This window comes from Carcharodon carcharias (assembly GCF_017639515.1).
Source record: "Carcharodon carcharias isolate sCarCar2 chromosome X unlocalized genomic scaffold, sCarCar2.pri SUPER_X_unloc_10, whole genome shotgun sequence".
NCBI lineage: Eukaryota > Metazoa > Chordata > Chondrichthyes > Lamniformes > Lamnidae > Carcharodon > Carcharodon carcharias.
The window spans coordinates 1-15,000 of record NW_024470865.1 but is presented as its reverse complement, the minus strand read 5'-3'; the positions used below and the strand labels follow the sequence as shown (position 1 = coordinate 15,000).

General features: G+C 60.0%; 1 protein-coding gene across 1 annotated transcript in view; it reads right to left on the bottom strand.

Moving 5' to 3' along the window:
* The window catches only part of LOC121275076 (adenylate cyclase type 5-like), a gene marked incomplete at its 5' end in the record, with an annotated part of 230,177 nt that extends 215,774 nt beyond the window's left edge, over nt 1-14,403 (bottom strand). The window contains 3 exons of the mRNA XM_041182480.1: nt 245-273; nt 12,221-12,352; nt 14,262-14,403. Coding sequence (XP_041038414.1) covers nt 245-273; nt 12,221-12,352; nt 14,262-14,403 — 303 coding nt within the window. The remainder of the gene's footprint in view (nt 1-244; nt 274-12,220; nt 12,353-14,261) is intronic.
* Between the last annotated feature and the right edge of the window lie 597 nt (nt 14,404-15,000).

Here is a 15,000-nt window from a genome sequence, read left to right as displayed (position 1 = left end):
CTGTGCACAGTGCTCCCAGTGTGGTCTAACCCAGGGATACGGAGACTGGAACTGTGTCCAATGGTCCAGTTGCAGCTTCCATTAAGATACCAGGCTATTTGGACCCCTGTTACTCCGCAATTCTTGGGATGGGAGCTGCTCCTCCTATAACCTTTACCAATTTCCCTGCAGATACAAAGGGGTGAAAGTTTCAGAGCTAACACAGGCCAGGTGGGCCGGCAAAGGTATAAAATCAACCACTCACTTGTCTTTTCCCATGTAATCCACGATACCCTGTATGGGAGAGAGAGAGAGAGAGAGAGACTCAGACTGACCGTCGATGACCACCAAGATTGCAGATTGGCCTCTGGGACCTCATTGTGCCCCCCCAGGAGGGGCAGTTTCCACCTCCGCAATTTCCCTCCCCTTCCCCCCTCCCCACCGCTGTCGGCCATTCAACTGCAAAAGGCATCATCAGCCAATCCATTCTGACATCCACTTGTGAAGTGTTCCAGAGAGGGGTTTGTGTGGGGGTGGGAGGTGGCGGAGTTGCGGGGGGTGGGGGGGGGGCGGAGGTGGTTTTGGTTAGGGTGGACCTGTCATGAGTGAGGACGCCCAACCCGCTATGCCCCCCAACCCTCCCCACCCCCCTCCCCCTCCCCCACCAAACCCCACACGGCAATGCTGGTGACAGGAAGCTTAGGGAGGTGATAGGGTCGGGGGTTGTGGATGGGGGAGGGGTGGGGGGTGGGCGAGGGGGTTGCAGTGAGTATGGAGCAGCCTCTCGGAGTTAGCTCTCCGCACGGTGCGTCAGGTTGAATGATTGTGGTCGGTGGGGGCGGGGGGGGCAGTGGAGAGACGAGAGGGAGGGCTCTCTGCTCACCCTCCGTTGCTGTACCCGCTTACTCAGGCCCTCAAAGGGATGGATGGGTCTGGTCCACATCCCCCAGGGCGCAGGCAGGACCTTTCATCTTAAGGCTTGCCTGAAGCATGAAGCCTACCTTTGCCGATGGACCACGCGCCCTTCCCGATTTGGCCACTAGCCCGCTGGGCACCCCCAACCCTACCCACCCGCCCACCACCACCACCCCAGCCCCATCAAACCCCTCCAGCGCCCAAGTTACCAGGTCCAATGGCTGCTCGGTTGTTAAGTCTCCATGTCCAGAAGGCTCTGGGCTTGGAAAGAGGGTTCAAGCTCAGGGAGAGGTGAGTGGAGTGGTGGTTGGGTGGTGGGTAGACCTCTACCCTGAGTGTCAGGGGTGGGTGGGGGTGGGGTGGTCAGAACTGGCAAGACCTCTTGCAGAGAGAAGGAGAATGCGTCAGCTGTGGAGGGGGGTATCCCAAACACCGGGGGGAGGTGGGGGGGGGGCGCGTGAGGAGCAGTCAGGGTGGTGGGGGGGCGGGGGGGTGCGGGGGGTGGGATTCTCCATTGCGGAGTGTCGCGGGCAGTGAAGGGTGGGATTGGGGAGTGCCAGGGGCCGTGAGAGGGGCTGGTAGGGGTGGGGGGGGGAATTGGGGAGTGTCGGGGGCAGTGAGAGGGTTGGGAGGATAACTGGGGAGTGTCAGGGCAGTGGGGGGGACTACGGGGGGAAGTGAAGTGTGCCGGGGTAGTGAGTGGGGTTGGGGGGTAATTGGGGAGTGTCGGGGCAGTGAGCAGTGTTGGGGGGGTAATTGGGGAGTGTTGGGGCAGTGAGCAGTGTTGGGGGGGTAATTGGGGAGCGTCGGGGTAGTGAGCAGTGTTGGGGGGTGTGTCGGGGCAGTGAGCAGTGTTGGGGGGTAATTGGGGAGTGTCGGGGACAGTGAGCAGTGTTGGGGGGTAATTGGGGAGTGTTCGGGGCAGTGAGCAGTGTTGGGGGGGTAATTGGGGAGTGTCAGGGCAGTGAGCAGTTTTGGGGGTATTTGGGGAGTGTCAGGAGCAGTGAGCAGTGTTGGGGGGGGGTAATTGGGGAGTGTCGGGGCAGTGAGCAGGCTTCAGGGGGTAATTGGGGAGTGTCGGGGCAGTGAGCAGTGTTGGGGGGTAATTGGGGAGTGTCGGGGCAGTGAGCAGTGTTGGGGGGTAATTGGGGAGTGTCGGGGCAGTGAGCAGTGTTGGGGGGTAATTGGGGAGTGTCGGGGCAGTGAGCAGTGTTGGGGGGTAATTGGGGAGTGTCGGGGCAGTGAGCAGGCTTCAGGGGGTAATTGGGGAGTGTCGGGGCAGTGAGCAATGTTGGGGGGGTAATTGGGGAGTGTCAGGGTAGTGAGCAGTGTTGGGGGGGTAATTGGGGAGTTTCGGGGCAGTGAGAAGTGTTGGGGGGCAATTGGGGGGTGTCGGGGGCAGTGAGCAATGTTGGAGGGGGTAATTTGGGAGTGTCAGGGTAGTGAGCAGTGTTGGGGGGGTAGTTGGGGAGTGTTGGGGCAGTGAGCAGTGTTGGGGGGTGTAATTTGGGAGTCTCAGGGTAGTGAGCAGTGTTGGGGGGGTAATTGGGGAGTTTCGGGGCAGTGAGCAGTGTTGGGGGGGTAATTGAGGAGTGTCGAGGCAGTGAGCAATGTTGGGGGGGTAATTGGGAAGTGTCGGGGGCAGTGAGCAGGCTTCAGGGGGTAATTGGGGAGTGTCGGGGCAGTGAGCAGTGTTGGGGGGATAATTGGGGAGTGTCAGGGTAGTGAGCAGTGTTGGGGGGGTAATTGGGGAGTGTCGGGGCAGTGAGCAGTGTTGGGGGGGTAATTGGGGAGTGTCGGGGGCAGTGAGCAGTGTTGGGGGGTAATTGGGGAGTGTCGGGGCAGTGAGCAGTGTTGGGGGGGGTAATTGGGGAGTGTCGGGGCAGTGAGCAGTGTTGGGGGGGTAATTGGGGAGTGTTGGGGGCAGTGAGCAGTGTTGGGGGGTAATTGGGGAGTGTCGGGGCAGTGAGCAGTGTTGGGGGGGTAATTGGGGAGTGTCAGGGCAGTGAGCAGGCTTCAGGTGGTAATTGGGGAGTGTCGGGGCAGTGAGCAGTGTTGGGGGGTAATTGGGGAGTGTCGGGGCAGTGAGCAGTGTTGGGGGGTAATTGGGTAGTGTCGGGGCAGTGAGCAGTGTTGGGGGGTAATTGGGGAGTGTCGGGGCAGTGAGCAGTGTTGGGGGGTAATTGGGGAGTGTTGGGGGCAGTGAGCAGTGTTGGGGGGTAATTGGGGAGTGTCGGGGCAGTGAGCAGTGTTGGGGGGTAATTGGGGAGTGTCGGGGCAGTGAGCAGTGCTGGGGGGATATTTTGGGGGTGTTGGGGGCAGTGAGCAGTGTTGGGGGGGTAATTGGGGAGTGTCGGGGCAGTGAGCAGTGTTGGGGGGTGTAATTGGGGAGTGTTGGGGCAGTGAGCAGTGTTGGGGGGGTAATTGGAGAGTGTTGGGGCAGTGAGCAGTGTTGGGGGGTAATTGGGGAGTGTCGGGGCAGTGAGCAGTGCTGGGGGGATATTTTGGGGGTGTTGGGGGCAGTGAGCAGTGTTGGGGGGGTAATTGGGGAGTGTCGGGGCAGTGAGCAGTGGGTTGGGGTGTAATTGGGGAGTGTCGGGGCAGTGAGCAGTGTTGGGGGGGTAATTGGGGAGTGTCGGGGCTGTGAGCAGTGCTGGGGGGGTAATTGGGGAGTGTCGGGGCAGTGAGCAGTGTTGGGGGGGTAATTGGGGAGTGTCGGGGCAGTGAGCAGTGTTAGGGGGTAATTGGGGAGTGTCGGGGCAGTGAGCAGTGTTGGGGGGGTAATTGGGGAGTGTCGGGGCAGTGAGCAGTGTTGGGGGGGTAATTGGGGAGTGTCGGGGCAGTGAGCAGTGTTGGGGGGTAATTGGGGATTGTCAGGGCAGTGAGCAGTGTTGGGGGGGTAATTGGGGAGTGTCGGGGCAGTGAGCAGTGTTAGGGGGTAATTGGGGAGTGTCGGGGCAGTGAGCAGTGTTAGGGGGTAATTGGGGAGTGTCGGGGCAGTGAGCAGTGTTAGGGGGTAATTGGGGAGTGTCGGGGCAGTGAGCAGTGTTAGGGGGTATTTGGGGAGTGTCGGGGCAGTGAGCAGTGTTGGGGGGATATTTTGGGGGTGTTGGGGGCAGTGAGCAGTGTTGGGGGGTAATTGGGGAGTGTCGGGGCAGTGAGCAGTGTTAGGGGTAATTGGGGAGTGTCGGGGCAGTGAGCAGTGTTGGGGGGTAATTGGGGAGTGTTGGGGCAGTGAGCAGTGTTAGGGGGTATTTGGGGAGTGTCGGGGCAGTGAGCAGTGTTGGGGGATATTTTGGGGGTGTTGGGGGCAGTGAGCGGGCTGGGGGGGTAATTGGGGAGTGTCGGGGCAGTGAGCAGTGTTAGGGGGTAATTGGGGAGTGTCGGGGCAGTGAGCAGTGTTGGGGGGATATTTTGGGGGTGTTGGGGACAGTGAGCAGTGTTGGGGGGGTAATTGGGGAGTGTCGGGGCAGTGAGCAGTGTTGGGGGGGTAATTGGGGAGTGTCGGGGGCAGTGAGCAGTGTTGGGGGTAATTGGGGAGTGTCGGGGCAGTGAGCAGTGTTGGGGGGGTAATTGGGGAGTGTCGGGGCAGTGAGCAGTGTTGGGGGGTAATTGGGGATTGTCGGGGCAGTGAGCAGTGTTGGGGGGGTAATTGGGGAGTGTCGGGGCAGTGAGCAGTGTTGGGGGGGTAATTGGGGAGTGTCGGGGCAGTGAGCAGTGTTGGGGGGTAATTGGGGAGTGTCGGGGCGGTGAGCAGTGTTGGGGGGATATTTTGGGGGTGTTGGGGGCAGTGAGCAGTGTTGGGGGGTAATTGGGGAGTGTCGGGGCAGTGAGCAGTGTTGGGGGGATATTTTGGGGGTGTTGGGGGCAGTGAGCAGTGTTGGGGGGTAATTGGGGAGTGTCGGGGCAGTGAGCAGTGTTGGGGGGTAATTGGGGAGTGTCGGGGCAGTGAGCAGTGTTGGGGGGATATTTTGGGGGTGTTGGGGGCAGTGAGCAGTGTTGGGGGGTAATTGGGGTGTGTCGGGGCAGTGAGCAGTGTTGGGGGGTAATTGGGGAGTGTCGGGGCAGTGAGCAGTGTTGGGGGGTAATTGGGGAGTGTCGGGGCAGTGAGCAGTGTTAGGGGGTAATTGGGGAGTGTCGGGGCAGTGAGCAGTGTTGGGGGTAATTGGGGAGTGTCGGGGCAGTGAGCAGTGTTAGGGGGTAATTGGGGAGTGTCGGGGCAGTGAGCAGTGTTGGGGGGTAATTGGGGAGTGTCGGGGCAGTGAGCAGTGTTGGGGGGATATTTTGGGGGTGTTGGGGGCAGTGAGCAGTGTTGGGGGGTAATTGGGGTGTGTCGGGGCAGTGAGCAGTGTTGGGGGGTAATTGGGGAGTGTCGGGGCAGTGAGCAGTGTTGGGGGGTAATTGGGGAGTGTCGGGGCAGTGAGCAGTGTTAGGGGATAATTGGGGAGTGTCGGGGCAGTGAGCAGTGTTGGGGGTAATTGGGGAGTGTCGGGGCAGTGAGCAGTGTTGGGGGGTAATTGGGGAGTGTCGGGGCAGTGAGCAGTGTTGGGGGGGGGTAATTGGGGAGTGTCGGGGCAGTGAGCAGTGTTGGGGGGGGTAATTTGGGAGTGTCAGGGTAGTGAGCAGTGTTGGGGGGGTAATTGGGGAGTGTCGGGGCAGTGAGCAGTGTTGGGGGGTAATTGGGGAGTGTCGGGGCGGTGAGCAGTGTTGGGGGGATATTTTGGGGGGTGTTGGGGGCAGTGAGCAGTGTTGGGGGGTAATTGGGGAGTGTCGGGGCAGTGAGCAGTGTTGGGGGGATATTTTGGGGGTGTTGGGGGCAGTGAGCAGTGTTGGGGGGTAATCGGGGAGTGTCGGGGCAGTGAGCAGTGTTGGGGGGTAATTGGGGAGTGTCGGGGCAGTGAGCAGTGTTGGGGGGATATTTTGGGGGTGTTGGGGGCAGTGAGCAGTGTTGGGGGGTAATTGGGGTGTGTCGGGGCAGTGAGCAGTGTTGGGGGGTAATTGGGGAGTGTCGGGGCAGTGAGCAGTGTTGGGGGGTAATTGGGGAGTGTCGGGGCAGTGAGCAGTGTTAGGGGGTAATTGGGGAGTGTCGGGGCAGTGAGCAGTGTTGGGGGTAATTGGGGAGTGTCGGGGCAGTGAGCAGTGTTAGGGGGTAATTGGGGAGTGTCGGGGCAGTGAGCAGTGTTGGGGGGTAATTGGGGAGTGTCGGGGCAGTGAGCAGTGTTGGGGGGATATTTTGGGGGTGTTGGGGGCAGTGAGCAGTGTTGGGGGGTAATTGGGGTGTGTCGGGGCAGTGAGCAGTGTTGGGGGGTAATTGGGGAGTGTCGGGGCAGTGAGCAGTGTTGGGGGGTAATTGGGGAGTGTCGGGGCAGTGAGCAGTGTTAGGGGATAATTGGGGAGTGTCGGGGCAGTGAGCAGTGTTGGGGGTAATTGGGGAGTGTCGGGGCAGTGAGCAGTGTTGGGGGGTAATTGGGGAGTGTCGGGGCAGTGAGCAGTGTTGGGGGGGGTAATTGGGGAGTGTCGGGGCAGTGAGCAGTGTTGGGGGGGGTAATTTGGGAGTGTCAGGGTAGTGAGCAGTGTTGGGGGGGTAATTGGGGAGTGTCGGGGCAGTGAGCAGTGTTGGGGGGGGTAATCTGGGAGTGTCAGGGTAGTGAGCAGTGTTGGGGGGGTAATTGGGGAGTGTCGGGGCAGTGAGCAGTGTTGGGGGGGTAATTGGGGAGTGTTGGGGCAGTGAGCAGTGTTTTGGGGGTAATTGGGGAGTGTTGGGGCAGTGAGCAGTGTTGGGGGGTAATTGGGGAGTGTCGGGGCAGTGAGCAGTGGGTTGGGGGGTAATTGGGGAGTGTCGGGGCAGTGAGCAGTGTTGGGGGGGTAATTGGGGAGTGTCGGGGCAGTGAGCAGTGCTGGGGGGATATTTTGGGGGTGTTGGGGGCAGTGAGCAGTGTTGGGTGGGTAATTGGGGAATGTCGGGGCAGTGAGCAGTGGGTTGGGGGGTAATTGGGGAGTGTCGGGGCAGTGAGCAGTGTTGGGGGGGTAATTGGGGAGTGTCGGGGCAGTGAGCAGTGCTGGGGGGGGTAATTGGGGAGTGTCGGGGCAGTGAGCAGTGTTGGGGGGTAATTGGGGAGTGTCGGGGCAGTGAGCAGTGTTAGGGGGTAATTGGGGAGTGTCGGGGCAGTGAGCAGTGTTGGGGGGATATTTTGGGAGTGTCGGGGGCAGTGAGCAGTGTTGGGGGGTAATTGGGGAGTGTCGGGGCAGTGAGCAGTGTTGGGGGGGTAATTGGGGAGTGTCGGGGCAGTGAGCAGTGTTGGGGGGTAATTGGGGATTGTCAGGGCAGTGAGCAGTGTTGGGGGGGGTAATTGGGGAGTGTCGGGGCAGTGAGCAGTGTTGGGGGGGTAATTGGGGAGTGTCGGGGCAGTGAGCAGTGTTGTGGGGTAATTGGGGAGTGTCGGGGCAGTGAGCAGTTTTGGGGGGATATTTTGGGGGTGTTGGGGGCAGTGAGCAGTGTTAGGGGGTAATTGGGGAGTGTCGGGGCAGTGAGCAGTGTTAGGGGGTAATTGGGGAGTGTCGGGGCAGTGAGCAGTGTTAGGGGGTAATTGGGGAGTGTCGGGGCAGTGAGCAGTGTTAGGGGGGTATTTGGGGAGTGTCGGGGCAGTGAGCAGTGTTGGGGGGATATTTGGGGGTGTTGAGGGCAGTGAGCAGTGTTAGGGGGTAATTGGGGAGTGTCGGGGCAGTGAGCAGTGTTAGGGGGTAATTGGGGAGTGTCGGGGCAGTGAGCAGTGTTGGGGGGTAATTGGGGAGTGTTGGGGCAGTGAGCAGTGTTAGGGGGTATTTGGGGAGTGTCGGGGCAGTGAGCAGTGTTGGGGGGATATTTTGGGGGTGTTGGGGGCAGTGAGCGGGCTGGGGGGGTAATTGGGGAGTGTCGGGGCAGTGAGCAGTGTTAGGGGGTAATTGGGGAGTGTCGGGGCAGTGAGCAGTGTTGGGGGATATTTTGGGGGTGTTGGGGGCAGTGAGCAGTGTTGGGGGGGTAATTGGGGAGTGTCGGGGCAGTGAGCAGTGTTGGGGGGGTAATTGGGGAGTGTCGGGGGCAGTGAGCAGTGTTGGGGGGTAATTGGGGAGTGTCAGGGCAGTGAGCAGTGTTGGGGGGGTAATTGGGGAGTGTCGGGGCAGTGAGCAGTGTTGGGGGGTAATTGGGGATTGTCGGGGCAGTGAGCAGTGTTGGGGGGGTAATTGGGGAGTGTCGGGGCAGTGAGCAGTGTTGGGGGGTAATTGGGGAGTGTCGGGGCAGTGAGCAGTGTTGGGGGGTAATTGGGGAGTGTCGGGGCGGTGTGCAGTGTTGGGGGGATATTTTGGGGGTGTTGGGGGCAGTGAGCAGTGTTGGGGGGTAATTGGGGAGTGTCGGGGCAGTGAGCAGTGTTGGGGGGGTAATTGGGGAGTCTCGGGGCAGTGAGCAGTGTTGGGGGGTAATTGGGGAGTGTCGGGGCAGTGAGCAGTGTTGGGGGGTAATTGGGGAGTGTCGGGGGCAGTGAGCAGTGTTGGGGGTAATTGGGGAGTGTCGGGGCAGTGAGCAGTGTTAGGGGGTAATTGGGGAGTGTCGGGGCAGTGAGCAGTGTTGGGGGGTAATTGGGGAGTGTCGGGGCAGTGAGCAGTGTTGGCGGGATATTTTGGGGGTGTTGGGGGCAGTGAGCAGTGTTGGGGGGTAATTGGGGTGTGTCGGGGCAGTGAGCAGTGTTGGGGAGTAATTGGGGAGTGTCGGGGCAGTGAGCCGTGTTGGGGGGTCATTGGGGAGTGTCGGGGCAGTGAGCAGTGTTAGGGGATAATTGGGGAGTGTCAGGGCAGTGAGCAGTGTTGGGGGGTATTTGGGGAGTGTCGGGGCAGTGAGCAGTGTTGGGGGGGGTAATTGGGGAGTGTCGGGCAGTGAGCAGTGTTGGGGGGGGGTAATTTGGGAGTGTCAGGGTAGTGAGCAGTGTTGGGGGGGTAATTGGGGAGTGTCGGGGCAGTGAGCAGTGTTGGGGGGGTAAGTTGGGAGTGTCAGGGTAGTGAGCAGTGTTGGGGGGGTAATTGGGGAGTGTCAGGGCAGTGAGCAGTGTTACGGGGTAATTGGGGAGTGTCGGGGCAGTGAGCAGTGTTGGGGGGATATTTTGGGGGTGTTGGGGGCAGTGAGCAGTGTTGGGGGGATATTTTGGGGGTGTTGGGGGCAGTGAGCAGTGTTGGGGGGTAATTGGGGAGTGTCGGGGCAGTGAGCAGTGTTGGGGGGATATTTTGGGGGTGTTGGGGGCAGTGAGCAGTGTTAGGGGGTATTTGGGGAGTGTCGGGGCAGTGAGCAGTATTGGGGGGATATTTTGGGGGTGTTGGGGGCAGTGAGCAGTGTTGGGGTGTAATTGGGGAGTGTTGGGGCAGTGAGCAGTGTTGGGGGGTATTTGGGGAGTGTCAGGGCAGTGAGCAGTGTTGGGGGGTAATTGGGGAGTGTTGGGGCAGTGAGCAGTGTTAGGGGGTATTTGGGGAGTGTCGGGGCAGTGAGCAGTGTTGGGGGGTAATTGGGGAGTGTTGTGGCAGTGAGCAGTGTTAGGGGGTAATTGGGGAGTGTCGGGGACAGTGAGCAGTGTTGGGGGGGTAATTGGGGAGTGTCGGGGCAGTGAGCAGTGTTAGGGGGTATTTGGGGAGTTTCGGGGCAGTGAGCAGTGTTGGGGGGTAATTGGGGAGTGTTGGGGCAGTGAGCAGTGTTAGGGGGTAATTGGGGACTGTCGGGGACAGTGAGCAGTGTAGGGGGGGTAATTGGGGAGTGTTGGGGGCAGTGGGCAGTGTTGGGGGGTAATTGGGGAGTGTCGGGGCAGTGAGCAGTGTTGGGGGGTAATTGGGGAGTGTCGGGGCAGTGAGCAGTGTTGGGGGGTAATTGGGGAGTGTCGGGGACTGTGAGCAGTGTTGGGGGGATATTTTGGGGGTGTTGGGGGCAGTGAGCAGTGTTAGGGGGTAATTGGGGAGTGTCGGGACAGTGAGCAGTGTTAGGGGGTAATTGGGGAGTGTCGGGGCAGTGAGCAGTGTTGGGGGGTAATTGGGGAGTGTCGGGGCAGTGAGCAGTGTTGGGGGGTAATTGGGGAGTGTCGGGGCAGTGAGCAGTGTTGGGGGTAATTGGGGAGTGTCGGGGCATTGAGCAGTGTTGGGGGGTAATTGGGGAGTGTCGGGGCAGTGAGCAGTGTTGGGGGGTAATTGGGGAGTGTCGGGGCAGTGAGCAGTGTTAGGGGGTAATTGGGGAGTGTCGGGGCAGTGAGCAGTGTTAGGGTGTATTTGGGGAGTGTCGGGTCAGTGAGCAGTGTTGGGGGGATATTTTGGGGGTGTTGGGGGCAGTGAGCAGTGTTAGGGGGTAATTGGGGAGTGTCGGGACAGTGAGCAGTGTTAGGGGGTAATTGGGGAGTGTCGGGGCAGTGAGCAGTGTTGGGGGGTAATTGGTGAGTGTCGGGGCAGTGAGCAGTGTTGGGGGGTAATTGGGGAGTGTCGGGGCAGTGAGCAGTGTTGGGTGTAATTGGGGAGTGTCGGGGCAGTGAGCAGTGTTAGGGGGTAATTGGGGAGTGTTGGGGCAGTGAGCAGTGTTACGGGGTATTTGGGGAGTGTCGGGGCAGTGAGCAGTGTTGGGGGGTAATTGGGGAGTGTCGGGGCAGTGAGCAGTGTTAGGGGGTAATTGGGGAGTGTTGGGGCAGTGAGCAGTGTTAGGGGGTATTTGGGGAGTGTCGGGGCAGTGAGCAGTGTTGGGGGGTAATTGGGGAGTGTCGGGGCAGTGAGCAGTGTTAGGGTGTATTTGGGGAGTGTCGGGGCAGTGAGCAGTGTTAGGGTGTATTTGGGGAGTGTCGGGGCAGTGAGCAGTGTTAGGGTGTATTTGGGGAGTGTCGGGGCAGTGAGCAGTGTTAGGGTGTATTTGGGGAGTGTCGGGGCAGTGAGCAGTGTTGGGGGGTAATTGGGGAGTGTCGGGGCAGTGAGCAGTGTTAGGGTGTATTTGGGGAGTGTCGGGGCAGTGAGCAGTGTTAGGGTGTATTTGGGGAGTGTCGGGGCAGTGAGCAGTGTTAGGGTGTATTTGGGGAGTGTCGGGGCAGTGAGCAGTGTTAGGGTGTATTTGGGGAGTGTCGGGGCAGTGAGCAGTGTTAGGGTGTATTTGGGGAGTGTCGGGGCAGTGAGCAGTGTTGGGGGGTAATTGGGGAGTGTCGGGGCAGTGAGCAGTGTTAGGGTGTATTTGGGGAGTGTCGGGGCAGTGAGCAGTGTTAGGGTGTATTTGGGGAGTGTCGGGCAGTGAGCAGTGTTAGGGTGTATTTGGGGAGTGTCGGGGCAGTGAGCAGTGTTAGGGTGTATTTGGGGAGTGTCGGGGCAGTGAGCAGTGTTGGGGGGTAATTGGGGAGTGTCGGGGCAGTGAGCAGTTTTGGGGGTATTTGGTGAGTGTCGGGGCAGTGAGCAGTGTTGGGGGGATATTTTGGGGGTGTTGGGGGCAGTGAGCGGGCTGGCGGGTGTCCAGCCCCAGTGATGGGGAGGGGTGGGTGAGGAGGGGAGGTTGAGGAGGGGAGGGTGAGGAGGGGAGGGGTAGGTGGGGAGGGTTAGGTGGGGAGGGGTGGGTGAGGAAGGGTGGGTGAGGAGGGGAGGGGTAGGTGAGGAGGGGTGGGTGAGGAGGGGAGGGGTAGGTGGGGAGGGGTAGGTGGGGAGGGGTAGGTGAGGAGGGGAGGGGTAGGTGGGGAGGGGAGGTTGAGGAGGAGAGGGTTGGGTGGGGAGGGGTGGGTGAGGAGGGGAGGGGTAGGTGGGGAGGGTTAGGTGGGGAGGGGTGGGTGAGGAAGGGTGGGTGAGGAGGGGAGGGGTAGGTGGGAAGGGGTGGGTGGGGAGGGGTGGGTGAGGAGGGGAGGGGTAGGTGAGGAGGGGTGGGTGAGGAGGGGAGGGGTAGGTGGGAAGGGGTGGGTGGGGAGGGGTAGGTGAGGAGGGGAGGCGTGGGTGGGGAGGGGTAGGTGAGGAGGGGTAGGTGAGGAGGGGTAGGTGAGGAGGGGAGGGGTGGGTGGGGAGGGGTGGGTGAGGAGGGGAGGGGTAGGTGAGGAGGGGTGGGTGAGGAGGGGAGGGGTAGGTGGGAAGGGGTGGGTGGGGAGGGGTAGGTGAGGAGGGGAGGCGTGGGTGAGGAGGGGTAGGTGAGGAGGGGTAGGTGAGGAGGGGAGGGGTGGGTGGGGAGGGGTGGGTGAGGAGGGGAGGGGTAGGTGAGGAGGGGTGGGTGAGGAGGGGAGGGGTAGGTGGGAAGGGGTGGGTGAGGAGGGGTGGGTGAGGAAGGGAGGGGAGGGGTAATCGGTGGAGACCCTGGATGGTGGAAGTCTCTTACCCGAATCCTCATGTCCTTGGAGAGGTGGTTGGCCACGTGGAAGGGTCTCTCTGGTCCCCAAGGGGACCCCAGGTTCCCAATCGAATTGGCTCTCGCTCGCTGAAGTTTAGCCATCATGGCTTTCTCTTCTTTCTGCGATTGGTCAGCAGGGGACACAGGAAACATGAGGATTAGCCGGACACTGACCCATCAACGCAACCCCCCGCCCCCGCCCCCGCCCCCGCCCCCGCCCCCCCCAAACCACACCTTCTCCTTATTTAGCAGCTCTGGCTAAAGGGAAAACAAAGAGGAATTTCAGGGCAACTTTCATCAAACTGAATGTGACCCCCCGACCTGAAGGCCCTGCGAGTACAGACAGGGAAATCAGAAGCACCGGAACAAAGGTGGCCCTGGTTTAATGTCTCATCTCAAAGACAGCATCTCCAACAGTGCAGCACTCCCTCAGCACTGACTCTCCCACAGTGTGGTACTCCCTCAGCGCTGACCCTCCCACAGTGCGGCGCTCCCTCAGCACTGACTCTCCCACAGTGCGGCTCTCCCTCAGCGCTGACCCTCTGACAGTGTGGCTCTCCCTCAGCGCTGACCCTCTGACAGTGTGGCTCTCCCTCAGCGCTGACCCTCCGACAGTGCGGCGCTCCCTCAGCGCTGACCCTCCGACAGTGCGGCACTCCCTCAGCACTGACCCTCCGACAGTGCGGCGCTCCCTCAGCACTGACCCTCCGACAGTGCGGCGCTCCCTCGGCACTGGCTTCCCTGGGTTGCGAAGGGGTTAATGAGATTCCCCTCCCTCAGTCCCCATGCTCCAGTGGCTATTTTAAGCTCACTTCCTCCCTTGTTGTTCTCTCTGGTGAAGAGAAAGGGAGAGAGAGAGAGCAGATTCCAAGCTCTGAGCCAGCTTTCTTTCCAATGGAACTTGGCAGAGGTCCATCATTCCCCAGAGAATAGAGAACAACAGCTGGATATTATAAACCAGGGTCCTGCCAACTCAGTCCTTCCCCCCTACACACACGCACACACCCCCTCCGCCATGCCCATCAACACCTATTTCTTGCTCAGCTCATTTTATAACCCATTGGAAAAGCCAGGACAGATCACCAGCTCCTTCATTCATTCATTCAGCCCCCTCCCCCTCCTCGAGCCTGTTACACAGGAACAGGGGGAGGCCATTCAGCCCCCTTCCCCTCCTCGAGCCTGTTACACAGGAAAAGGAGGAGGCCATTCAGCCCCTCCTCCTCCTCGAGCCTGTTACACAGGAACAGGAGGAGGCCATTCAGCCCCCTCCCCCTCCTCGAGCCTGTTACACAGGAACAGGAGGAGGCCATTCAGCCCCTCCTCCTCCTCGAGCCTGTTACACAGGAACAGGAGGAGGCCATTCAGCCCCTCCTACTCGAGCCTGTTACACAGGAACAGGAGGAGGCCATTCAGCCCCTCCTCCTCCTCGAGCCTGTTACACAGGAACAGGAGGAGGCCATTCAGCCCCTCCTACTCAAGCCTGTTACACAGGAACAGGAGGAGGCCATTCAGCCCCTCCTCCTCGAGCCTGTTACACAGGAACAGGAGGAGGCCATTCAGCCCCTCCTCCTCCTCGAGCCTGTTACACAGGAACAGGAGGAGGCCATTCAGCCCCTCCCACAAGCCTGCTACACAGGAACTCTGCCCCCTTAAGTCTGCCCTCAGAATTTGTAGAATGATTCTGAACGTCTCGATTCAATCTCCCCCTCCTCCCTTAACCTTCTCTGCTCTAAGGAGAACAATCCCAGCTGCTCCAGTCCCTCCACGTGAACTGAAGTCCCCTCATCCTCCCTCCCCCAGGGTCCCGTTCTGGTAAATCTCCCTCTGACACCCTCTCCGAGACCCTCGACATCCTTCCTAGAGTGCAGGGCCCGGGATTTGGGAGACGGGGACTCCAGCTGGAGGTGAACCCAGTGACTTATAAAGAGTTTAACCATCACCTCCTGGCTTTTGTCCTTTGTGCTTTGGGTCCCTGCTCCTGATGTCCTGTTCCCTGGATGATCTGGGGTAGTCAAATGTTACCACCTACCCTTTTCTGACTGCATCCAACGATCAGGTATGTTTCAATGCTATTCTCCTTCAGGTAGGCATTCCGCTCTCCACCATAACCTGGCTCCACCTCGTAGTCCTCATTCAAGTATTGCAGCGTTGCCTTCGTTATGTGAATACGTCTGTAAATCAACAGCAGCTTGTTCGTTATCCATGCTCTCTCTCTCGCTCTCTCATTCTCTCACAATTCTTTCTCTCTCTCCCTCTTCCCCTGTTTCACCCTCCTTTCTCCCTCGCTATCTCTTCCTCCCTCTTCTCTCTCGCTATCCCTTCCTCCCACTTCTCTGTCAATCTCCCTCTCCGTACCCAGCTGCTCTCTCTCTCTCCTCTCCCCTCCCCTCCCCATCTCTCCCTCCTGAAGCCCTCTCTTACTCTCCATCCTGTCCTGTTCTGTCTCTCCCCTCCGCATCTCTCTCTCCTGATGCCCTCTCTCACTCTCTATCCTGTCCTGTTCTGTCTCTCCCCTCCCCATCTCTCTCTCCTGAAGCCCTCTCTTACTCTCCATCCTGTCCTGTTCTGTCTCTCCCCTCCGCATCTCTCTCTCCTGATGCCCTCTCTCACTCTCTATCCTGTCCTGTTCTGTCTCTCTCCCTCTCCGTACCCAGCTGCTCTCTCTCTCTTCTCTCCCCTCCCCTCCCCATCTCTCCCTCCTTCCCGTCATGCTCTCTCTCCATCTTGTCCTATTCTCTCTCCCCTCCGCATCTCTCTCTCCTGATGCC